Source organism: Argiope bruennichi, chromosome 1 (assembly GCF_947563725.1).
Source record: "Argiope bruennichi chromosome 1, qqArgBrue1.1, whole genome shotgun sequence".
NCBI lineage: Eukaryota > Metazoa > Arthropoda > Arachnida > Araneae > Araneidae > Argiope > Argiope bruennichi.
Window position 1 is genome coordinate 41,434,852 of NC_079151.1, and position 27,807 is coordinate 41,462,658.

General features: G+C 26.3%; 1 protein-coding gene across 1 annotated transcript in view; it reads left to right on the forward strand.

Annotated features, from left to right (window-relative positions):
• LOC129966636 (guanylate cyclase 32E-like) overlaps positions 1 to 27,807 on the forward strand; it is a 332,599-nt gene that overhangs the window by 201,157 nt on the left and 103,635 nt on the right. Inside the window, exons 3-5 of the mRNA XM_056081138.1 lie at positions 16,364 to 16,510; positions 18,730 to 18,905; positions 21,906 to 22,041. Of these exons, the coding sequence (XP_055937113.1) occupies positions 16,364 to 16,510; positions 18,730 to 18,905; positions 21,906 to 22,041 (459 nt within the window). The remainder of the gene's footprint in view (positions 1 to 16,363; positions 16,511 to 18,729; positions 18,906 to 21,905; positions 22,042 to 27,807) is intronic.

Genomic DNA, 27,807 nt, shown 5'->3' on the forward strand with positions numbered 1-27,807 from the left:
ATTCAAATGGGAATCTTCAACAATTACTATTCAAATAATTTTAAAAGAATACGATTTCATTGATTAAAACAAGTAAATCAATTCCAAAAAGAAATTACCGAAAATTGCGTCTCCTTTCGAATCCGGAATCAATTTTCGAGTCTGTGCTACTTGTAGACTTCGTTAACTTTTTCTAGCACTACAATAAATACACATTGTAAATCATTCAAGCACTTGAAATGAATCTATATTTTATTTTCAAGTTATAATTCGAATTGAATTATTATGATGACACGAAAGGGACTCAAGATAGGCTCTAATTCCCTGGAGAGCAATAATGTATACATTATCAAACTCCGTTATAAAAATGAATAATTATATGACGTATTCTATACATATAAAGTAGATAGCTATAGATGAATACTAGATTATAGGATTACAATATAATCTAATTCGGATATATTTTTTTTTTATTATAAAGCTCTTCGATGGAATTGGAATTTTGAGAACTGCTTATTCATGAAAGATTTGAAAACAATCAATATTTTTTTACAATTTAGATTTTAGTAAATATACATTTAGGCATAAAATTTCGTGCACTTTATGTAGAAATCACTTATGTTCTTGATCATGCCTTTATATTCTTTAAACACAATTTCATATTTTTTGTGTGAATAAAATTTTAATATTATGCTTGAAAAGTAAATTTAATATTTTTCTGTGATACCTTTTATGTTTCAATAAATGCAATATTCTATATGATTGTTTTTGAATTTATCTACCTCTTTCAAGAAGATATTACACGAAACATTTAATTTAACTTAATGAAATATACATTTAATGCATGCGATAGAACTGTATATAAAGAACTTTTTAAATCGTAATTTAATATATAAAAAAAGATGATACTATACAGTTACTCACATTGATAAAAATTAAAAACTTCCTCTGAATTTTCTAATTTGCATCAATTTCTTTCATCTTTTTATGCATCAATTAACATTGATTCCAAAATCGAATATCTACGAAAACACGCTGATTTGAATTCATTGCAAAGCAGAGGTAAATATGTTCCTATTTCTTTCGCTCGAAATGATATTGAAATCAGTGATTATAAATGCACTGACTGCTTTGCCAAATAAGCAGCAAAGTTAATTGATTTGATTCCTACGAGCTTTCTAAAATAAAATAAAAAATGTACTGAAAAAATGTTATATCTGAATAGCTTCAACTTGAACCAAATGCCACACAAAGTGTACTTCACGAAATAATTTATTTCTTACATTTAGAGATATTTGCCGGCTAGACATTTTGAACATAATTTTAAGCCTACTCAGTTCCTGACTGGGCATTGGTAGTTTAAAGCGTATTTGAAATAGTTTTAAACTGGTGCTTTCTGGTAATCTTTCACCAAAGATGAAGCCAGAATGTTAAACACTTAAAACTTGTATTTACAAAATTCATTTTCGACAGCCATTCAATCATGAATTGTCTACGAAAGAACAATAGAGCATAACCTCTTATTTCTTTGACTTTTATACGTAGATAATTACAATTTGCTCCGTTTTGTAAGTACATTACATAATTTTCCCCTTATTATTTAAATTGTAATTTTATGCACTTGTTTAAATAAGTATATGTTTATGTTAACTGTTTTATTTTGTTCATTTTACTTTGTGCGTTACTCAGAGTCGCGGTAGCCTGGTGGTAAGGTTTCGGCTTCGGAACCTGAGGGTTTAAGGTCCGAAGAACCGTCGTGTAAGTGTGTCTAGTGCACGTTAAATAGGTCGGAGCCAATCGTCCTCTTAGTCGTGTGGTGTGAAAGTTTGGAGAGGGTGTGTCAGCTCAGGTGTCGTTCTCGTCATCTGACCGTGGTTAAAAAGTACGAGGTCAGTAACTAAATATATGTAATGTTGCTTTTAAACGGCATATAACTAAATATAACTTAACGGCATATAACTTGCGTTAATATAACTACACTAAACGTTATGTGTTACTCATATATTTTTTTATGCACTTTATTTACTTTTGTTCCAAGCATATTTTCCTGGTCTTTTTTTAAACTTCCCAAATGTGTAATTTATATTTGCTGAATATTTTTGTTTGTATTTTAGCATTTCTTTTATTTGCTTTGCATTTATTAATATTTATGACTATTTTTGCTTTTTTTTCTATTTTCATTTGCTTATGTTCTTGCTTCTTTACATTGAACCATTGATTGGCAATTGATTTATTTTTTTAAGCTCAGCTTTATCATTGTTGGCATAAAAACAACGTATAAAAATAAATCAGTATTAAGGAATAAAATTTGTTTTTCAAACCCTATTAGAATTTCTCCAAATTAGTTTAACGCAAAATATGTTTTGAATATTGTTGAAACTAAAAGCTTGGGCATATACTAAGTATGACCATTTCCGGAACACTAAACAAAGGAAAAAATTGTGATTAGTCTTTTTATGTTTAAAGAATTGTGCATGTAAAATTTCGTGAATTCAAGCGCCGTTTTGATTCTATGGGTGTTTTATCAGGTGGAACACTGCGTTACTAGAGTTCTGAAAAGTGCGACTAATCGAGCATTGCAATGAGCAAAATATCTTGCATATGAATGAAAAAAATATTACTTTATATCTGTTAAAATAGATTTGGCATTACCCAGGGTGCACTAAAAGAAGGTATGTTCAGATTTGTTATGCTAGGGCAATTCTTGAATCACTTTAGTAGACTTAATCATACTACTTCAAAAAATTAATTTACTATAAAAAATATTTAAAGTCATATTTATAATAAAAAATAAGTTATAATATATATATATATATATATATATATATATATATATATATATATATATATATATATATATATATATATATATATAATTACACAGTTATATAAAACAAATGGTAGTAAAATTCAAAATCGATAGCAAAACATCAGTGCTATAGATTTTGCAGATGCCCTTATAACGATAAAAAAAACTCACAAGATTTCAGAGACTCAGAATAAGAGTCAGTCATATCGAAAAATTCTAACACTCCCACGCAATATTCCTTGACGTGGGTTAATTTTTCCTTTAAAGATAGAAAAACAGCAAACGAAGGCACATATCTTCTCTTTCTGCCATAAATTCCTGTTATGTGACATGACTTCTTGTTATGTGTTCTAGCTGAAGGAGACCTAATTTCATTGGACGATTTTGCGTATACTTTCTGTTTATATATTTTATTTAATAAATAGTTAAAGATACAGCCAACAAAATAATTTTTTTCTTTCTTTATTTCCTTTTTTTTTTGTATCAGAAAAAAAAATGATTAAACAGAATTCCTTGAAAGAATAGATTTTTACATTGCCCACTATAGTTGATAATTATGGATCTGCTTGATTTTGGTGGCATATATTATTAAAAAAAAGAAATTTAAAAGTGAACCCTAAGCGTATTTCTTAACCCATTTTAGATGAATTTAACGATTTGAGAAGCCAGAGAAATTACGTATTCCGTGTAGTGGAAGAATGCTACGCAAGAGACTCATACCGGGTGTTTCAAAAATGACCGGTATATTTCAAAAATCAATAAAAACTAAACGGGCAGCGATAAAAATACATTGTTTGTTGCAATATGCTTGGGAGAACAGTAAATTTTCAGGCAGACAAACTTGCGAAATTAGTTACAATTTTCAACAACAGATGGTGTTGCAGTCTGGAAAAAATCTAAACTACGTTATTTTCAAAATATCCACCATGCGCAGCAATAACATGGCGTAGTCTCAGAATGAAATGAGCAGAAACCTGTGTAAAGGTCACACAAGCGGGATGGCTTCACATGCAGAACAGACGTATTGCTTCAGTTGTTCAAAAGTTTCTGAATTGTGGCGGTTCACCTGATCTTTCAAGTATCCCCACAGAAAGAAGTCGCAGGGGTTCATGTCTAGCGATTTCAAAATATTTCAAACAGATCCTTTATTGTATCGCTTTTGGGCTTTTTGGTTACATTAAACTTTCGTTAAAAACTTCGTCTTGTTGCAACAACGCTGTGTTCTGCGCGGTGGAATTCCAACACCAGAAAAATCCGTTGTTCTCAGGAATAAACCACCTTTTCACAACAAACTTGCAATCTGTGAACAGCACACGCTTAAAGCAGAACGACGGCTTACAGAATGGCGAACTCAGACTGCATTTTCTTCTATCTTTCAAATCGCTTGCAGCACCTACTGTTGTAAATTGTAACTATTTTCGCAAGTTTTTCTGTATGAAAATTTACTGTTGTCCCAAGCATATTGCAACAAACGGTATATTTCTATCCCTACCCGTTTAGTTTTTATTGATTATTGAAATATACCGGTCATTTTTGAAACACCCGGTATATTCTACTTTATTTGTGTAAGCAGCTTATTACTCAATACCTAGAAATAGAATATAAGCTTTTTTTTTTAAATTTTTAAGATAATTATTCTCCAACACGTGTCAAATTTCTTTTACCTTGTTCCTAATTTTAAAAAGAACTATTTTTTTTTTAAATTTAAAAGCATTTTGAAAAAAATTTCTTTAGTAAACTAAATACTGAAAATGAGTACAATATTTGCTATCAAAATCTTTTACATTCAAAATTTAATTAAATTCTTCAAAAATTTCTTATTTCTAACAAAGTTTATTATTCTCGTAAATGCAATTTGAACAAAGAGAGTCTCGTAATTTAATGTACATGAAATATAAACTGATGTATTCTGCTCTTTTAAATATATTTGTTCATCAGTTTTTTTTTTTTTTTTTTTTTTTTTTTTTTAAATATGCTGCTTCTTTTTTTTATTATTATTATTATTTCAAGTCTTGCGAATATTTGATAAATAAGTCATTAAAATCATGTTTAACAGTTTAATATAAATAATATTCAAAAATTTCTAAACATAAATCAATCAAAATAATTCTTAGATTAAAAAAAAACATTTTAGTTTGATTGTCGTTAATTTTATTGTAAATGAAAAAAAAAAAAAAATGGAATGGAAAAACAGAAATTTTTTGAATCAAATTCGTTATCGATGATGCAGAATCGAGTCTTTTATGGCAAACCATTTCCAAGTGATCACCAAAATTTGCAGCCAATTCAAAATACTTGTAATTTTCAGCTGACTATTCATTTCCATTATAGACTGTGATACTGAAATGTATAGGTTAAAAGATACATACTCATTTTATGCATAATTTGAAAAATTGATAACATTTTTTTTTACTATCCACGGATAGGGTTACTGTTCGCTTTGATCTCTACAATTTAATCTTGCTGTGAAGTGAAGCTTTATGCTCCATTCCTGAAATTTGAATGGAAAAATGTCAAAATATAATTGACTACAACAAATAAAATATTTTAAAGACATTTTGGATAAAATTCAATACATTTTATTGAACAGTAATCCTTCAACAATTGCAATTTTGACATCGAATAAATCGAGATATATCAAAATAAATTAAAATTTAGATTGATTGATGTGAATGATGGAGTCGATAGAAAACAAATCCTTCTAAAAATGAATAAATGATTGCTTAGAATTTGAGTCAATGAGTTGACAGAAAACTTCAGAATGATATATTTTTTAAGCAGAAAAAAATACGGATATTTCCCATTGTCCGTTCATTATGTTAACTTTTGGTTCCTTCTTTTTTATTTTTGACAGTCGAGAAATATTATATATTAAGGTTTCCAAGTTAATGTAAGTTCGGCATAGTAGGATCCGTGTTACTTCATTTCAGTTTTTAATAGTATAATCTACCAATTATAGAATATTTCAGTATTTTTCGGCCGAACTATCTGTTAGTCATTTTCCAATTTTATGGCAACGCAATATGAAAAAATGATGTGTCTCTCACAATCTGAACCAGAAATATCTTAAAAATAGGATGCAGAAAAATTAAATATAACTGAATAGCTATTAAAGTTGGACCTTTAATGTGATGACATTTTTTAATAGCATGCAGGCTTCGGTGGTCTTATACAAAAGCTTTTGTTTGGAAAATCAGAAGACCTCAGGTTTCAGCCCAATACGATACGTATGTGCGGCTGGAGCGCATTAAACTTTATTTTGAATTACTTTATTTCCTTTCTACGTCGTGAATGTTTAGACTATTGACTAAAGATTGCTCTCACTTTTGGCTGACAATCTAGAATTTACGAACTCATCAAAGATTATTATTATGTTCCTCAAAACACGGATTTAGTACTGTTAAATCAATTTACCTCCAAACAACTGTTGAATGCTTGAATTATTTCATTTTACACTGAAGTAACAAATAGATCAATGTATGCTAAATATTTTAATTTTTAGCATAAATTTGGCTTAAAAAATTATATTTTTTCAAATTTCACATATTTATAGAACGATACCATTGAGCTTTAATTAGGCTTGGTATTATAAAAAAGAAATAATTTTTTGTTCTTTGCAAAATTATTCATAAACTTAACATACGAGAATATATGAAGATTGAAAACCAACCAATTTTAACATAGTTCTCATGTAATATTGAAAAAGGTTTTCCTTCAATATCCGAGCTATTCAACACTAAATTGCAAAACTTTTAAGATATAAAACTTGATGCCTTAATAACATTTAGCGTTAATTATAAAGTTCCCGGTGACCTGACAAATACTGATTTGGGTTGCTGAAACTCCAGGTTAAAAAGATTTTCAGATGAAAGTCTAGAATTTGGATCTGGGGAAAGTTAAATCTGAGTTTGACGGGTAGGAGAAAATTTGGAGAGAGACCTATAAACTCTGTGTTGATTTGATTATGATTCAAATTATGTGAAACGAACCAAAATATCCTTCGTATTTTTTTAAAATGGGTTTTTAACTGTGAACTGCTTTATTATAGTTCATTTTGCCGGATATCAATGTCTAGTTTCTTAATAATGAAATAAAGCATAAATACTATATTAACTGAATATTCGATGGAAAATGATATATCAACTTTATAAATTACTTTGAAAAATATTTTCTTTTAGAATGCAAAATTTATTTATATGAGAAATGGAAAAATTACTTATAAATTGAATTTCAAAGAACATCAAACTTCGTTTCATTTTAAATTTTATGAATTCTCCGATTTTTCAGAATACTTCTAATTATGTGGAACAATTTATTTCATGTAGACATTCGAGGATATAGTGATGTATGAAAATTTTGATGTAGTGCATTTCTAAGTGTTTTGTATACTTAAGAAAATAAAATACTCTGAGATTATTTCAATAAGAATTTGACTATTTTATGTACTCAATATATACTGGAATGCCTACAAAATAAAATTAACTTATCTAAAGTAAATATTTACTAGAATTTCAGAAGTACTTATCCGACCTTTTGGTACCTAGCTTAGGATCTTTTGTAAAGGCAAAGACGAGTACCGAGGAAAAATCAATACTCTTGTAAGATGAAATGTTCGGAGATTCTATAAGATCGATTTACAAATATAGATCTCCTATTGCTTTTCGGTCTAAAAATAGTTCATTTTTTATTTTATTATTTGTTTACTTGTAGAAAATATTTGAACGTATGAAACTTTAAAAAAAATCCTGCCATTATAAGCAATCTTTTCGATCTTCGCTTCCTCCTAATGCTTTGCACTTGATTTAATAACAATGGCAAACATTAAACCACGTTTTTAAACTGTTATTAAACTACTTCATAAATTGCTGCATTATTTTATGAAAAATTGCTAAGAAAAGTATCATATAACCACATGTCAGTATTTTAAAAAAGGTTTTTATTGTTGCTATGGATCTGTCGAGGCATGAAACTGTCAAAATGTGTATGAGCAATCCCATTCAGTAAAAATAAGTATGACATTTATATCAGATCATAAAAATTAGCAATAAAAATAAATCATATTGCATATTTATGGCACACTGGTTTATTGAAAAATATTATCTAATTCTTGTAAGAGAAAATGTTGAATTAAAATTTTAGTTATACAGTGATGGGAAAAATGATAGGGCCAATAAAAAAAATATTTCTACATTTTAAATCATTTTTTAAAGCAATAAAAACATGAATAAATGCACTATTTAAATATATTTTGAATAATGTTTCATTTCAATTTTTAATTTTTTTCATGTTTAACTTTTACACAGAAGGAAAACTGGGAAATATAATAGTCCCAGTAAAAAATTTGTCCCAAAATTCAGTTAATTATTCAAAAATGTGTATTTTTTCTTTTGTACGATATCTACGAATCAAGATATTATAGAAACCACAAATATTTCTAAAAAATGTTTGGATATTTTTTTCATGAATTTTTGATCGCATTATGTTATTTATATTTATTGTAGTAACAATGTAAGCTTGAATAAATATCACGAGTTATTACTCCCGACAAATTTACTGTAGGGCTCAAGGCTAGAAGTTTTGATGACCAGCCCAATAAGTCTTTCATTTGCTCAAAATCACAACTTTGTAGACACATGGGTAGAGGCATTATGTTGTTGATAAATATATTGCAGAGTTTTAATAAGAGGAGCATCTGGTAACATTTTTTTTTCAAGTATGTTTTGATTTTCTTCAGAATTAGTTTTGGATTTTAAAAATACCATCGGAGTTGTTCAATTACGAGCATATCCTCCCGAAACCATAATACGACCACCGCCGAATTGGTGTTAAGAAAAATAGTTTGTTCACTATGTAAATCGTACCAATAATATCGGAAGCCTTCAAATTCGCCCAAATTAAATTTATTTTTTTATCTGAGAAAACTAGGACAAATTACTGTTTTCCAAGACAATATACAATTTCCAAGGACAATATACTGTTTTGCCCATTTTTTTTTTTTTCGTAGGAATAATCATTTGCAGTTTAACTAGTATAGACAGTTTTCTCCTTTTGATATATTTTGCATATGAAGATTTTAAAATAATATGCGCACATATCTACTCGAACAAGACGGTTACAACTCCTTTTTTATTTCGGAAGAAGATTGAGGATGAGAAAGAGTTCGATTAATTATGGCTCTTTTAGAACGAATTGATGGAGACTGTTTTCTACAGATCATTTATATATAGCATAGTGGTTAGGAATTTTCAGGAAGTTATTCACAACACTTTATGCGTGTCTTCACCGTTCTGGAATGCAAGCCACATTTATTTCAAACCAAAAATCTTATTTCATTCTTCTGAACATAATTTTTTGATCTTACCATAACTGAGAAAACATTATAATTGCCTCAAAAATGCCTTTAACCTAAAACAGAAATAACATCAATAAATAAGTATTTGTTGTAAAAAAAAAAAACATAAGAAATGAAATAGCATAAAATAACAACGAAGAGCAAAGAATGTTTTTTTTATTTATTTTTTTTTTATCAAAAGAATAATATAGACTTTACAATAAAAAATTATGGTCGAAATAAACAACATCATTTGCGTTAGTAAAATTAACATGCGGAGCTAAAATTTTTTTAATAAAATCGTTTGTTTTTATAACTGAATTCCAATAAACTAAAATCATTTACTAAAACTATTTCTAGCACCTAATATTGGAATTGAAGTAAAAATAAACTCAGAATAATGTAAAAATATGAATTTCCCTATTTTTATTTCCAATTTTTACTCTATCCAAATATTTTAATATTTATAATATATTAAATATAAAATATTGAAAAAAATTACTAAATTTTAACTAAAAATAATTTTTTTTCTGCTTGATATTTAACTCCTTAAATGATTTATTAAATACTATTATAAAATTAAAAAAAATATCAGAAAAATTATAGGTGCTCGTAATTTTTTCAAACACCTTTACATCACATAGTGATTATACAAACTTAAGGATTACATTGAAACAATAACCTTCTGGAAATTCATTTTGTTGTTGGTATTCAATAAGAATATTTAAATATTTTTGGAATTTTTGACAGTTTTTTATGTTAATATGCTAACTAATATTCTAAAAAAATAATAGTTTTCTAATGATTCTGAATTATTTTTTAATAAATCAAAACAAATAAGATTCTTCTAGCATAGTTTAATTATATAAAATATTATACAATTTCTTTAGAAATCTGTGATGTAAAATGGCTAATCGCTATTACAAACAACTTTAGGGCGGGAAGCTTGTAAATCGTAATGAAGGCATTCTACAGCATCAAAGCTTTATACTTTATTTAAAAAATAACTTAATGAAATTATTAATCCTCAAAAGCTTTTTCGATTCATTCTTATTTTATGCTCACATTAAAATTAACTGGATATCTAGAATTATATTTTTTCGATAGATGATAGCTGAAATTGGTTTAAAAAGAGAATAAAAAATTGAAATGTACTTTTTCATTCTACAAGTTACTTCAAATGTCAGAAGTAACAAATTATTTCCATTTTCTGCATTTATAATACACAAAACGCTTTAGAAAAAAAACAAGAATTTGTCTGTAACCACTGGGACTGGAGATGTAATAATTATTCGTAATGGAATAATTTATTCTTCAATTCCTTCCATAGATATTTATGTTCTCTTTGAGTAAAATATCCCAAATAATTCCATAGTAATTGCATTTTTGATAATGCATTGATTGCGTTTTTGATAATCTTTGAAATGAATATACTTTTCTAATCAAATATATAAGTTTATTCTGTCCATCAATAAAACTCAGTGTATTGATACTACTAAATAAAATGCTTCATTAAAGACGCATTGTATATCCGTCATCCATAATTTATTTACTTGATAAATACTACATACGCCATTGCATTGTTTCGAAATATGAAGTATTAAAAGTCCTTTTACAGTTAGCAATATAGTAACGCCTTTCAAACTTTACCCAATATATTATTACTCTATTATAATGATTAAGACTTGTAAAGATTCTCAAATTGTGGGTGAATACAAATTTATTTCACCGTAAATCAGTCGATAATTAATCTCAAATAAACATTTGAATTCCAGTAAATTAAGACTAACTAATTGCCTAATTTGAAACAGTAAATAACCAATTAAAATTGATTGCATGGAAAATTGATTATTAATTGGAATAAAACTGTAATTTGCTGTTTAAACATCTTTATTTTTCCTTTAGGAAGGTAGTAACATTCGAATTTTTGTTAGGAAGATGCACTTGAACATCAGATTATTTATTTATGTATTGTTATTTTTCTTAATTAATGAAATATTTTTTTCAAAAATAATTAAGAAAATTAAAGCACAATTTGTAGTAGAAGTTCTAGTACCATATGTAACACATATTTTTTTGGTTTCTCTTTTAACCCTTTAAAAAGCTATTCTTTTTCTAGTCATGGTATATTAAAATAGTTTTAGGATTAAGATTGGCTTAAGTAAAGTGATTCATTTCACTTATTAAATGAATTTAATTTGATTAATTAATTAATATGCTCAATTAGTAATTAAGAAGCAAATAAAGATACACCATTGTATGTGAGATAAGGAACTGAAACATTTAAATTTTTGTCTAATTGTAAAATTTGTCAGAACTGGAGCCCATCCACATAATTTCTTACACAAACTGAAAAATTTGGTGAGAAACATACTTCCCATGGCCTCTAAAACGATTAATTGCAATAATTTTTATTGAAAATTTTGACAGAAATGTATTAAAACTTTTTTTGATAAATTGTAGAAATTACAAACATTTTTGTGTCTTGTTTACTGAATAGTTACCTTTAATAATTGGAAAATGTAATATAGTGTAATACTTCGCAACTTCGTGGGTATAACTGTAATACAATTTAAGGGCTGTACAATTGATTTAATTAATTATTAAACTCATATTTCTATTTTAATAATCTAAACATTTGTCCGTGTTAAAATTTCCAATGTTCTTGACAAAGAAAACAGTTTAAAAAAGTAGTAGCATAAATTTTAACTGTAATAAATTATTTCGATTTCTTACAAAGAATTATAATAAAACCTGTCAATAAAAATAATATTATTTTCCTTTATCAAATTACACTCTTATTATTAATATTTTCATTTCTTGAGACTTAGCTATTAACGATACTTTAATCACCACTGTCAGTTTGATGTAACATGATAATTTTGTAGAATTTTATAATCGAATTATGAGCTATAAATTTGCATTTAGTTTTACAGAAACTAATGAAGAATTGTCTATCATACGAAAAGGCAATTTATTTCAAAATAATATGTCTCATGCACCCTACCCTTTAGACAGTGCTCTTGTAATATAACCTATTTCTTGTTCCATATAAAGTATTTTTACTGGAGAGTTACCTGATTTTTACACTGACATTAAAGGTTTATTCAATGAATGAAATGCTTAAAAAATCTTATTTCTAGAAATGTATTAGTAAACCAATTACACGGGCAATCTCAAACTTCTTTTTTGAAAAATTAATCAGATTTGGACAACTAATTTCAAAAAGAGAGAGGGCAAATATCAAAACTTATATTTAACAGGTGACAAATAACTATTTATTATAATTGTCTATGAAGGAAGATATATTTTTTATTTTCTTTCAAACAATTTAAATGATCTTTTAACCAAGAATGTACATAAATATATTAAAAACATGACTGTCCTTCATTTGATTTTTTTTTTGTGAAATGGGCTTGCCTTTTTTGCAGTATTGTGGTCTGTATTAATATTATTTAACTATAAATTTAAGTAATAAAAATATTCATTTGCAAATAACAACTATATTGTGCATTGATTAGAACTATATAACTATAATAAAGAGTCTATATGTATTAAAATAAGTAAAAATATTTATTTCTTCACAAACTAGTAGATTCATACATCACAAACTAGCAAATACTATTGCTCCAAGAATTTTTAATTTTACGTGAAATTTGAATCAATGTTTGTTTAAGGTCAACTTTTTTCAACGAATTTATCTTTGCTTTATAGGAAACTTTATCTTTGTATTATAGATTCGAAAATATATGTTGATTAATAAAATGTTAATAAAATGTTGACTAAAAATCAATTAATTCTTCTTATCCGGTCAGGTTTACTGGTAGTTTTCTTAAACCAACGCATTTAATTGTATCCACATAAAGAAATCTTTAGTAACCAACATATAAATATTTAGAGACATATTAGAAGACTTAGACACTTGGACTAAGCTTCTTGTGTGTGTATGTCAACCAGCTCTATATACTTTTTGACAGAACATTTTAAAATCAATTTTCGTCTTCTAATATATATATATATTGATTTTATTATTAAACATACAGAAAAGTTCAGTCTCTTTAATTAAGAAAAACAGTAAGTTACCACGCTCAAATCTTTTGTTTCCAGTTAGTGTTCCCTTAACGAAACTATAAGAACAAGCTAAAATCCAAATTTCGAGTATTTAAAATGTGTGCTTTCCCCAAAACATAAAATATAAAATTATAAAATATCGATTATTCTTTTAAATATGTATAAAAAGAGGGTAAGATTGTAATATAAAACGCTGCACGATGATTCGACAAGATATTTTGTTTTCTTATTCAAAACTGACTATGATGTCTGAATTTACAAAGACGACTTTCTGATTAGCAAAACTTTTTTGAGGTTTCATCATTATTATGTAAATAAGTTGTAGCAAAATATACGTATAGTGATTTTCACATTAGAAATTATGTATGTTAATAACTGTAAGACTGTTTGAGCATAATGCTATAATGAAAATTCATAAAATATGCATGAGGAATTACTTGTTCTAGATTAAACTGCAATTTCAAATTTTTTTTAACTGCATTTTCACTTAATGCTGAATATTTAAGGAAATATAACAAAGCAAAATGTATCCTTTACCTTATTTTAAATATCATATTTTTTAATGGAATTTAAGTTAGATCGGAGAGTAAATATAACAAGTTTTTCGTTCAATTACTGAGAATACGCTTGTAGATAATTTAGAAGAAACATATTAAAATGATTTTTAAATATGTTATTAACTATTCACAGAATTCTGCATTCCTCGTTAATGTGACATTTGATATGTGCGTTAAGAACAGAGATGATTCAGAAAAGACATTATTTTCTTATTACGATGGATTAAAAGTATAATACTGAGAGAAGATAGAAAAGGGTAGAACTACGATGTCCACACATAAAATATTTCCCGAGTGAGAATCGGAGGCCAGGGAAATCAAATAAAGTACTTCCGATGGTGAAAGAGTCTTAAGTAGAAATTGCATACATTGTGTAGAGGTATGAAGAATAAGACTCAACTAAGCTTGACTATTTGGCAATCTGTATTATTCTAGTAAATCTCTAACAAAGATGACTTTATTGTTGAAAACGATAAAAAATATTTCAAAAATTATATTTATGGAAACTCGAGTATATAGTACTTATTTTAACCCTATTATAGATTTCCATGCATTTTTGTCGAAAGAAGCATAATTTGCTTTTTGAAGAAAAATGTTAGCTTTCCGTTTGTTTAAATAAGCTGTGGTATAGTATAAAGCACAATCTTATTCTGTTATAAATGCAACTCATTGGTTTTCTTGTATTTATTTCCCTAACTGTTGAGACGTTTTTAGCATCATAACTGCTTTGAAAAATGTAAATAGTTCCTTCATGATATTCTTCCTTAAAACGCAATAAGACCTATATACATTTTTTTAAACACAAAAAGGGAAAGAAAAACTTTTTACTCTTTCCACAACAACAACTAAATGTCAAATTTTTCGCAGTCAATAATGTAACTTAATTTTTTTTCATTTTATTAAAGAAAATTCAGAGAGTAAATGAATAGAATTCACTCAAATAAATGGAAGTAACCTCTGGTTTAAAAAAATGGCATTTTCAACAGTACAAATTTTTCTTAAAAATATAATTATTTTGTGCTTAGAAACGATTCGAAATGAAGCATACAAGATAAGAATAAATGTATAATATGTAATTCAAAATAATTCATTTCAAAATATTAGGATAATAAAAAATAATGATGCTTAAAATTTTCAGTTGTAACACTTTTTAGAAAAATATTCAGTGTAATTTTTTATCATTTTTCTATTAATGTTTCATATGCCGTATATATGGCGAAAAATAATTAAGAGTATTTTTATAATCTAGAAAGATCCGAAACTGAATTTTTTTTTTCTATTCTTACTAAAATAATGATCTACATTTGTTTTCAAAGTTTGTTTGTTAGTTTCTCTGGCGTCAGGTAATTAAAGTTTATATAACATTCCTTTTTTGCTCAAATATACGTTCGACATTTGAAAAAAATTTAATTCGTACAGATATTATATATATTCTCAATGCTCTTGCTACAGATCTTTGAATTTCTATATTTTTCTACACTCCTATTTCATATGAAATGATTATTATACGCGTATTTTTTCATATTAAATATGTGTAATTTTTCATTTTTTTCCATTCAGGGATTCTTTGTCAATTAAATTATTTTAAAAATTCCTAATTTCCTTGTTTTTATTTTACAATCTCTGTGTCATTTTTTAATGCCAATAATGAGTTATTTTCTCCAAAAACTAATAAAACATATATCTTTTGCAAACGGCCAATATTTTAATGAAATTTGGAACATTAGCTTTAGTGAATCCATACATTTCAGGAAGCATAATAATACCGCTCGAAATTGAAGGTTGATGATTTACTAAATGTATTCTGGCTTAGAAGATACCGCAAAGATATTTAAAGCCTTATTTTAAGTATTTTCACTCGTGATATATTGTAATTGTTCAATAGAATGGCGCATTAAAATAATGAACTTATATTTATTATTTGCATTGCTATAGTTTTTCTTGTTCTTGAAGAAGAACAGCTTAATTTAACTAATATTTTGTTATTTATAAGTAAATGTTAATATTTGGCTGGAAAAATGTTTATGCATTGGCTTGCTTGTGATTCGCTTATTGAAATAAATATGATCTTTGCTTGAATCAATTGCTAACTGAAAACTCTCCATTTAAATATATTAAATCTACAACTGAATTTTCCTAAATGATTTCTAGTATATAGCTACTCATCAGTTTCTTAACCACTAAGTAAGTAAAATATTCAGAAATATTGCATACCTTGCATCTCATATATCATTTTTATGTGTTGAAAACTCGAAAATGAAACATCTCTTCCCGAGAAGGAAATTGATAATAATTTTCATTATTTTTGTCTTTAATATATCTAATTGTTATTAGATTTTTTTTTTCAATTTTATGGTATCTTCAATTTTTTTATTAAAAAGTGTCAACAAATTCATTTTTTTTTCAATTTTCTGGTATTTCTGATTTTTTTTTATTTCAAAAAAATGAAGAACAATTCAATTTTCATTTTATGTAAGGAAATTTTAAAATGCAATAATTAATGCCCGTATATAGATGAAATATTCCGTAGAGCACTAATTGAATACATTAATTATCTTTTGTTGTTTTAGTTACAAATAGTATTTTAGTAAATATCATTATGATTTCTCTTTGCAGTTTATGTTGTACTCGGCTACTATTTTGAACATCTCGGACTTATGGTAAGCATGGAAAAAAGAGGACTGTTAAACAAAGGAGATTATTATGTTGTTGGTGTAGATATTGAACAATACGAAATTCAAAATCCTAGGAGATATTTGAAAGGTAAGGAATTATTTATATTTCAAAATCAATTTATTTTTACGACAGAATTATTTAATGGAAATCGTTCCTATTTTATATACTTTCTATATAGAGCTTTTATTAAGAGAAGATTTACACTGTGTAACCTTGAATATTGATAGAATTATTTATTAAACCACAAACCATAATTTCCTTCATATTATATCCTATTTCTTTACAATAATTTATCCCTAAAAAATTCCTAATCGTTTGTGCGTAAAAAAAAACAAAAACAGATTGATTATGTGGAGATTTAGAAATGAATATTTTTATGTGCATACATTTATTTGTTGTGTTTTCATCATATTAAATCTTTTGGGAAAATTTTGAATATGCTGTGATATAAATACTCATAAACTGCTTTATGAAATACAATGAGTCCTTGTTTAAGTAATTTTTGTTTTCTTATAGAGAAATATCTTTTAGCACTATTTATTTTGCAATCTTATTGTATATACTGAATAAATATCATTTAATCACACAGCATAATTAATTATTTACATTATTGACTTTTCCAAAAGCAAGGTTTTGAAAATGATGTAAGTTTATTCACGACAAACAGAATCCGTTTCAATATTAATTAATAATCAAGAAACTAATGCAAACCTCCGAGGATTTTCTGTAATTAGAATCTCGTAACTTTTCTTTGAAAATGAAAGAAAAGACAAACATAAGTGTTAATATCTTCGAAAAGTGTCGCAAATTGAATATGAAGAAATAAATCACAAAGAAAAGGTTCTATTTTTTTCTTTAAAGGAGCAGACTATAAATCAAACATATGTATATTAGGATTATGGCGATACTTTACACTAGAGAAAAATTTCATTAGTTCAGAACATAATTAAAAAAATTATTTTTAATGCTTTGTTACGCAAATAAAATGGTCGAATGTAATTAGGTGAAAACATTAGACGAACCTTGAAGAAACTTTTGCTGTAAAAGAAAAGTACAAAAATGATTATCAACATAAAATACAAAAAGAGATGTGATTATCATGAAGAAATACATTAAAAAAATGTGTGTTGGATTATTACAGATTTGAGTTTAAAAAATTTAAAAGTTCAATATCTATTTTTAAAAAATTAAAGTGAACACAGAAAAATTCTAAAAAACTCAAAGGCAGATTAGATTTTTAAAGCTATAGGGTATCTTATCCCAGAATCTCCTTTATGAATGTGATTAAAATTTGTCTTTTATTTTACGAATCTAAGGGCAATTTTTAACATAACAAATAAATGCTGAAGTCACACATTTTATTCACTTTCAATAAACTTTAAATTAAAACTAATTTACTTTAAATAATTCATTTTTTATTCAAAGAGAAAATTCAATCAACTCCATGTTAATTCCAAAATCTAAAAAATTCTAAAATTTTCAGTAAAGTAAATACATCTGTTAAAAATGTTTGTTTATTTTATACTCAAATTTGTTAAAGCCTTTTGCAAAAATTAAAAAAAGTAAGTCGATTTTTTTCTTTGAATTATTGGCAATGAAAAAAAAATACTTTTGGACAAATTTCCCTACTCTATATGCACTTAACATAATAAAGGTTCGAACATTGATGCACATTTAAGTCTGTACCAGAAGTCTTTGAAACACCAAAGGCATTCAGTGAAGTTAGCAAATACTATTTACTTGATTATGAATAAGAAGAATAATCTCTTTCTTATCTTACAAGATTACAATCATTTACATGCAAATGATTGTAATCTTTTAACAATAATTTGTACATGATTGTAATCTTGAATTTCGGAGATAATGTTACTATATTAATTATTAAAACACTTTTTTCATCACCATTAAGAATAACAAAGACATGAATCATCATTTATCTGATCCATGTTTAGTTAAAAATAATGTATCTAAATAACAGTTGTGCAAATTAATCAGATATCTAATGTTGAAGCTCCTGCTTTCTCATATTAACTGACAAAAAGAAGCTATATACAAAAATATGCAATACATGCACAAAAATTTCTAGAAAGTACATAGCTTATAATATGTACTTCATTGAGAAACTTTTCAAAAATATCATATATAAGTTATACTTTAAGTGATTTTTTTCAACCTCGCATATAATATTTGAGAAAAAAAAGGGTGACGAATTTTCATAAGCCATTACTATATTAGCTTGAAGTGAGTTGCATTTCACTTAGCCATTTGTCTTGTATACTATTTTGCAATTTCCAATTATCTTTTAGGTTTGTTGCGAGATGAGATAGAAGACGTAGCTAAAAAGGCTTTTCAATCTTATCTTGGTGTTGTTGGCTCTCCTCCAGTGGGTTTTGAAGACTTCACTGTAAAAGTGAACAAGTATATGCAGTTGCCTCCTTTCAATTTTCCAAATCCTGTTAGTCGCCTGGGAGGAATGAAAAGGGTATGGATATTAATTTTTTTTTTGTACTTACATTTAATTCTTCTATGCATAGTTTTTATTTTTTTATTTTTTGTGAAATAAATTAAGGTGATAAAATCCATGCTCTAGATTAAAGAAAAAAAACGTTAAAAAATCTTAGCATAAATATATAATATAAAATAATTAAAAACACAGTGTGATGGAAATATCTATCACCATGTAAATTTATATATTAAATTGAGTACAAAATATTCAATATATCTCTCTTCTAAATTCCTCCATTCATTATCGCTTTTATAAGCAAAAAAAAAAAAATCAGATTATTTATAAAAATATTCAAAAAACCACACGTTTCTTCCAACCACTAAAAACAGCGGAATGGCAAGTTTAAACCAGCTTTAATGATTGTGACATTTTATTTTTTGACAGCTACGTTCCTTATCACGCAATAGTCGTGCAAAAAAAGTTGTCAGCAACAACCATTTTACAGTACACGTGTTTTGAATTGATTTTTTTTTTCACTAAATGTCATGTGGGAAATTTCCATCATCATGCAAAGAAGGGTTAAGATAAACTCTCGATTGAAAAAAAAATTAAAGATTTTAATAATTGGATTTGCTTTAAGTATTTTAATTATATTTTTAGATTCATGGTTTTTTATTATTATTATTTTAGTTTATGTTTTATGCAACATAACTGAATATCATTTAAGTAAAGAGAGCACAATAAATGTATTTTTAAACCCAACTAGAGTGTTTAAATATATTAAATTTTAAATTAAATATTTTTAAATGGCATCTGGATAGGCAACTTGGAGATGAGTGCAAATAATCTTGCAATAGAATGTATCGCCATTTATGTGTTATCTTTTGTAAGAGTATGTTATTCGATTATTATTTGGACCTACTAACTCGCAGGAATATTATGATACTCAGGAATCTGAAGGAGTATTAAGAAGTTTATTTCAGATGGCAGCTAGAATTTTAATGTCCTGGAAAAATTCATCAATGATGTTGACCAAATTTTAGTCGCGTGAGTTAAAGTTTGGATAAAATTTGTTTGATGTTAAGAAGAATTAACCTATGTAAAATTTTTTTGGATTATTTCAACAATTCATTCAGAAAATATTGGATAGTGTTGTTCATAATTCTTTTGAAATCTTAATATTCATGAAACGTAACAAAATGTCAAAATTGATGAAGCTGGGCTTTAATATAAAAATAGCCAATAAGACATCGAATGTTGAATAATGTCTGAGTTATATTACAAATTTATTTTTCAAATTAATTATGTGTATATTTTTTTTCTTTTGAAAACAACGTTTCAATAGATTTTAAAACACAGAACAATAAAATAAAGGCACATTTACAAAAATTCGGATTGTTTTTCATTTTTTATATTATTTTAATAAAAATACCATTTCCTTATTTAAAATCCATTACGGATTTCCTTTTTCTACAACAGCAGAATCAAACACAATGATTTCCAAAATTCTCTTTGATCTGAATGTTTCATTTCTTTTAAAAAGAACAAGAAATAAATGTCTGCATTGTGTTGAATTTTAAAGGAATACAGCATGAAAAACAATGAATTTCTTTTACTATTATTCTTTATTGGCTTTGTTAATGAAAAGTTCCAGGAAAAAAAATTAATTTAACAATAGAAAGGCAATCAATTGAATCAGATTAAAAAGAAAGTATTGAAATAAATCGCTTATACAAAGGGCAAAGAACATTTTAAAAGACAAAAAAAATGATTTTTTTTTTTCCTCTCGGAAACAGCTTGTTATTTTCTTGAAAGGAACCAGAAGTAAATTAAGTTTTCAAGATGTTTCACATAGCCTCGTTTTCTCTCTATTGATAGAATGCATTAAAATTTCAAGAAATGGGGTACATAATCTGTTTCTCTTTAGCACCATCTAAATTTAAGAATTGGAAATCAATAATGACAAAACCATATTCTTAGCTGATATTAATTCTTTGATATTTCTTATTGTATATAATTTCTTATAAATATTTGTATTTGTTGAAAAAATATAAATAGCAAGTGGTGATACATGTAAAAAATAGGATGATGAATTTAATAGCACCCGTGTTTAAAATAGCCATGAATCATGAATTTAAATCGGAGGGACAAAAAGAGATGGATTCTATCCATTAGTTGAATTCTTTCTAAGTATTGTTTGAAACCTATAATGAAGGTTTTGCCTGTTTTGTTTTTGTTTATATGTTATGTTTGTAATGTTTTCCTTTATGATGATTAAAAAGGTTAATATGGTGTGCACTTTAGCAACAGTTTCTCTCTGATATTTGAGGATTTGAAGAGTTTTCGTCATATTAAAAACAAATGTTGCCTAGTTAGCCAGTTCCATTGTTCCATTCCTAGTTATCTTAGATCGAAATGCTAAAAAGTCAGTAGTGAATACCAGTGCTACAATATATATATATATATATATATATATATATATATATATATATATATATATAATAGATGTATATATAAAATATTGTAGTATTGTTTATGCTAATAGAGTTCTGCTTTACAATACATCAGTTTGATTTTTATTTCGGGTTAATCTTCTAGCGTAAACAGAGTGCCTTTTTCAAAATAATTATAGATACGAATGAAATATCTCACAAAATAAATATGAAAGCTTTAATTGCACATATTTGATTTTCACTTGTTGCTTACAAGTATTCAATAGACCAATTACTAATTGTTATTCTTATAGATACCATAGAGATATATATGTTGATTAGAATTGGTAGTATCAATGAAATTCATTGTTTGATCAGTTCATAATCGTTATAATAGAAGTGGCATGTAAAAAGATTTTATTTAGAGGTGGATTTATTAGAATAAAAGGAGGAAGAAGTAAGGAATAAAGAAAAGACGTTTTACTTCAAAAATAACATACTACAATTTTATTGATATTCTTTCAGGTCAAATATATAATTTAATGTTCGTGAATATATATTTTCATGAAATAAAATCTGAAATATAGTTGAATTCTAATTTTAGGTACCTGCTGAAGGAGCCTATCTGTATGATGCTGTATATGTATACGCCAGAGCTCTCAATGAATGTCTTTTGCATGGGGACGATCCGTTTAAAGGAAGAGTCATCTTTAATTATATAGCCGGAAGAACGTATTTCAGTAAGAGCCTCTTATCGTTTACAACTTAATTATATTTCTGTCCAGTAAAAAAAGAGCCTAATGAAAATATTTTTGTTATTATTTCAAGTAAATCCACGTACGTATTTTATGAAAATATTTTTAGTGCATATCTATGATTATTTGCCAGGACCTAAAAAGAAGATAGACATTATTATTAAAAGCATGTCTGATTATATATAGTTAGCTTCAATTACATTAAATTATGGTTTCAATAGATATTTTCAATTACGAACCTAATTCTGAGCAAATTTTATAAATTAAAAGCAGGATTTAGATCAAATTTATCAAATATTTTTGCAAAAATACGGGATAAATTCCTTCAAGTATTTAATTTCTAAATCTTAATGTTGTTTTTAATGAATAAATCATTTGATCAAAATGACTAAAAGATCAATTATATTTCCATTTTATTGGCCAATGTTTAAAATTTTTTCATGCGCTGCATCTTCCGTAACACAATCCTAGCAACAACATAAAAAAGTCATCTTTAGAACAAAGCTAAAACATACAAGCGATCATTGATCTTCTATGACTTTGGATTATTTGATGCCTTTCTCGTTATCTTTTGAGCTTCGAAAATCATATTGTGGTAATATGACTTTTCAAGTCTAGTTTCGAACTGTAAGATAACGATTTGGTGTCATCGTCTAACTATATTTCATTTAAACCTTTTGAGAATATGATTTAATGTTTTTTTTGCCTTGATTAACTACACTTTTATGTTTCATTATCCGTAAAGCAAAATTATCCTCTCTTGATATCCTTTTGTTACATCGAAAGGGTAATACCATTAAAATAACGCAATATCCAAACTCCTTCTGAAATTAAATCGACCCATATAAGAAATAATTATTAGTAAGTTTCTATCAAAAGATATTATTTTCTTTTTGATAGCTTGTGTCATTCTATGCTAACTAACTCTAATATATGATAAAAACGACTAAGTATCTGACTTAAGATCTACTTTCAATATAATGCGATTTTTTAAAAGCTTTGGCCATAATACTATTAATATATGAGCACTGATTGAAATTATTGAAAATCGTCACATTTAATAAAGTTAACGGTAAATGAAGATGTATGTTTCTTTAAATACTGATAAGATATTATTATATGAAAGATGGAAGACAATATTATTATGAGGGTATACCTTTATTTATTATGTGAAACTCTTTAGTTTTACAAATATTCAATGGACAAAAATTTCCTTAAGTGACATTAATTACAAATTTAAAAATTATTATTATTAAATGTTATTTCTTTATTTAATTTATCATTGCCATTTTTGTAATATTATTTAATAGAATGTTATTATGGTTTCTTGTCAAAACAGGAAAAGTCATTCTCACTCAAAAAAATATAGCAAAAAATATCAGACAAATTTTTTCCATAGTAAATGTATTGATTTTTAATATAATTAAATATTAAAAATTCTAGCGGAATACACAGAAGAATATAAATAAAATATAATAAATGTATAATTAATAAAGAAGTTTTGGTATAAGTTTGGATTAAATTTTTTAAATATCTGTTATAACTGTAAGAAAAAAGAATATCTATTATATATATGAATTCCACTTTTAAAATACATGAACCAAATGTAATTTCTACTTAAGTTGATTCATTTATCATTTTCAACAGAATTTTTTTTCAATAAAGTGAATAAGTTGCAAGCGAAATAAATTCCATTTCCTCACTCGAACTTTGGAATAAAATTGAGACTTGATAGCTTGCATATGAAAGAGAACATGTTGCTTTTTCTCCCCTATCTCTCCTATTACCATTAATCATACATGACACGCTCTTACATCATGTAACTTTCTTCCTTGGATTTCTTTCCTGGAATATTTTGAAGTGAAATAGAATTGATTTGAGAGACTCAAGGCTTATCTGGCACTTTGTCATTTATATTTAAATGCGTATTTTCTTTTATATTTTATGAGAAAGTATTTAAAGTACATATACCGCAAGCTTCCAGTTTTGGTGAAAGCTGTTGAACACAATCCTAATACTCAACCAGGAGCTTATCTGAATCCATTTAAACATGGCACTAGGAGTAATTCTTGTTTATCTGCAATCATTTGCAAATGCCTTTAAGATAAATGAAAGTTAAATGTTTGGTGAGTTGATAATTTCTTCAGCATAGGCCGAAAAAACATGAAGGCAAATAAACAACGCTAATAATTTTTTAAATGTTCAGGATATATAGGAAATCATTCATTCATATTTATGGATACTTATTATCCATCCAAGAATTTTTGAATAGCGATAAACGTTTAAAAGGAATGTTATTTTAAATAAAAATTATTTCCCTACAAACTAACTTTTATTAAGAATGTACACTTCTAAATGTTAGAATCACAAAGGCAGTTTAGTTTATAGCAATAATAAGTTTGCCAATCAGTTTATTTTAATGTCTTTTCGATATATATAAAGACGAGAATGCAAACTTTAGCTAGATAATTTTGATCTATCAGTTAATGCGCATTTGCGAATTGAAAAATATATCAGAAATTATTATCATAATGCCACCATAATGAAACCTTTTTGATTATGAAACTAAGGATTTATGGAAATCCATCCTTTACATTTATAGGAAAATAACTTTTGATAAATGACGTAAATCTTTAAGCAAAGTGAAGCACGTGTATGTAAATCCAATAATATATTTGAATTTTTACTTCTCTAAGTTTTAATTGTTTTATTAAGACATCACAATTTACCGAGCTGTTTTACTTAATTTAAATACTTCCTTTTAAATTTATTTCTACAAAATGTTCTATTTCTTATGTTTTACAATTGATGCTTTCATATTCGCCTTTTTGTTGAAAGAATTTAAGAAGAATGTTCTGATTTAATACTTTTGCTATTCTTTTGAAGCATTAATAATTCCTTTTAAGCATTTAAGAGACTTAATAGTTTAACCAATTATTCAATTATTTTTTATACCTTTAGTCAATTATTCATTTCCGAAAAATTTCAATACTACTTGTCATCATTTTGTAAAAGCATGATCTTTCCTCTTTCCTAAGAAAGAGAAAATACACTGAATTGAATATTAAAATGTAATCAGCATCTTCAACTCATTCTCCTCCAAGGATTCTTTTCCGAAATCATATGTTTCATTATCATCCAAATACAATAGTTTCTAAATACACTTCACTAAAAAAATGGCGTTTATTTTATTCGAATGATATTTCCACTAAAAAAGTTTGTATTTTTAAATTCCGGTTGTAATTCAATATAGCTATAATATTATAATGATATACTTTTCAACAAAAGTCTCTATCCATAAATTCAACAACTAATAAATAAAATTAGCCCCAACTTGCAAAGCCAAATGATATTTTGCTTGGAAAATTAAAAGGAAATCACCTGCTAAGTATGAAAAATTCTCCTGAAGTTGTTACCCGAAGATTGTCGAAAAATAAAAATTGTATTGAATACGGAATATGGACTTTGATTGCAATGATTGTTGAACATCCGTTTCGATCTATTACTATTCTACAAGATATTATCGTGCTATAGTTATACAGTTCTTAGAGTGCATATATTCGTATTTATTTTGACAATTTTATAGTAAATGGGGAAGAATTTCTATATTTTTCGATAGAAAATTATTAAATTCCTACTACTGTTAGGATATGGAAATTAAATAGTGGAAATATGCTAATCATAACATCGAATAATGTCATCAGTTACCTATAGCTCTTCCACAGCGAGTTTGAAGTTGTCGGTTATAATCTTTCATGAAAAGAAAATTTTTAATAACATTTAGAAACAGACATGCATTTGGAATAACATTTGCTGCAATTCGTCATTGATAATGTGTTTAAATTATATGGAAATCTGTAAATTTTCACACTAAACAAGAACAGTGTTATAAAAAAGAGTACTCTCTTGGAAATTGACGTAGCAAAACCTGATTCACATTTCATTCCTTAACACTTGGCATATAGAATTATCCACCACTGTTACTAATATAAAAATGACACTATTTTTTTTGTACCAGGTGTGGTTTTATGCTTCACATATCTACACTTTATGTGGATAAGTCACTTTTATTAATCTGATCAGATTAAGTCAATAATTAATACATACGATATAGAACGTATGTATTTTGTATTATTTTATAAGGATGGCCTACTTGAAAAGTTTTTTCCCACTGTAGCAGCGCTTTAGAACTCAAGCATAGGAAAATGCATTATAGGTGAAAACAACTTCACGATATTATCATGTAACTTCATTCCTACTTTCGATAACCAAGAATTATTCCTATTTAAAAATAATAAATATAATTTCTTTTATGCATTTTTAATTTCATATTAATTCGGATTTACGACAAATTTATGTAGTTTCACTCTTCATGATTTTCTTGGATATTGCCATGTGTATAGCTCAGAAATATCTGATTAGATAATCATTTTCATCGATCTTTGACTGCCGTTATTGAATTTTGAAATGTTTCATTTTTCTGTGGATTTCATTTCTCCATATTTTGAAAATTAGTTTAATTCATTAAATTAACGCTTCGCACTTCTTTATATTTCTAAGTACTTTTTCATTTAAATATTTGGAGCTTATTTTTTAAAGTATTAAGTGAGAAAATTACATGCAGGAAAATGTAAATTATTAAATTGATATTAAAAAAAAAAAAGTTTTTGCACATGAATCGTAAAATAAAATTTTAAATAAAGTAACACTTTAGGATAACTTTAAATCAATTAAAATTATTCTTACCTTTTTTAAGATATTATAAATCTTATTTCTTCATTTTCGATATGAAAATTAAATCTTACTTTTTGATGTCAAGAGACTTCTCTTTGATAGGAAAATGTTTTTGTACCGACAACAGGAAGAAATTTTCCTAATAAAAAAAAATAATAATAAAATAAATGACTTAAAGGAAGGCAAATTTATTCATATAATTTATACTCGCCACACAGTTGAAAAGAAAATATTAAAAATGAAGATTAACATCTGATAGAAAAAAATCCCAGATATGATATATTTCTAAAAAATCTTTCATTTTATTTAAAATAGACAACCTTAATAACTATATAAATATTTTATTTAACTCTTTTATAATATAAAAATGCATATAGTAATAATATGACAATTATAAAATTCAAAGAAAATTTTCGTGTCTTGATTATCTTCACTACGTTTTTCACTTATAGATAATTCTCAATTCATAAAATATTTGTATTTAATACCTTATTGAATTTCTAAAGTAAAACATAATTAAAGAAAATATTACTTATTTTTGCCAAGCACTGAGAGTTGCTTAGATTTTTCACTTACTTATTGCTTGCTTAAGAATTGCGAAAAAGGTTTAATATCCACAATTTAAAATTACATTTATTTAATTATTTATATTTGTTCTATTGCTTACATCCAAGAGCATATTTATATCACTGTATTTTATACATTTTTTTCAATAAATATGTATACATTCCTTGAGAAACTAACATTATCTTTCAATATCATTTAAAAATATTGCCTTTTAAATTCCGACGAATTTTAACCTTTTCACATATTTGAAAATAAAAATAAAAATAAATTTAAAATACATTTTAAAAAATTATAATTTACATATAAATTGAATCTTCTCGCTATTGCGATATCGTTTATTTAAATGATTGAGTGAATCAGAGACATGTTATGTTTCTTTAATGCAATTCATCATTTATGGAATCAGAAAATTATAAAACATTGCTTATTCCATTAGTTTTGCCCATATAA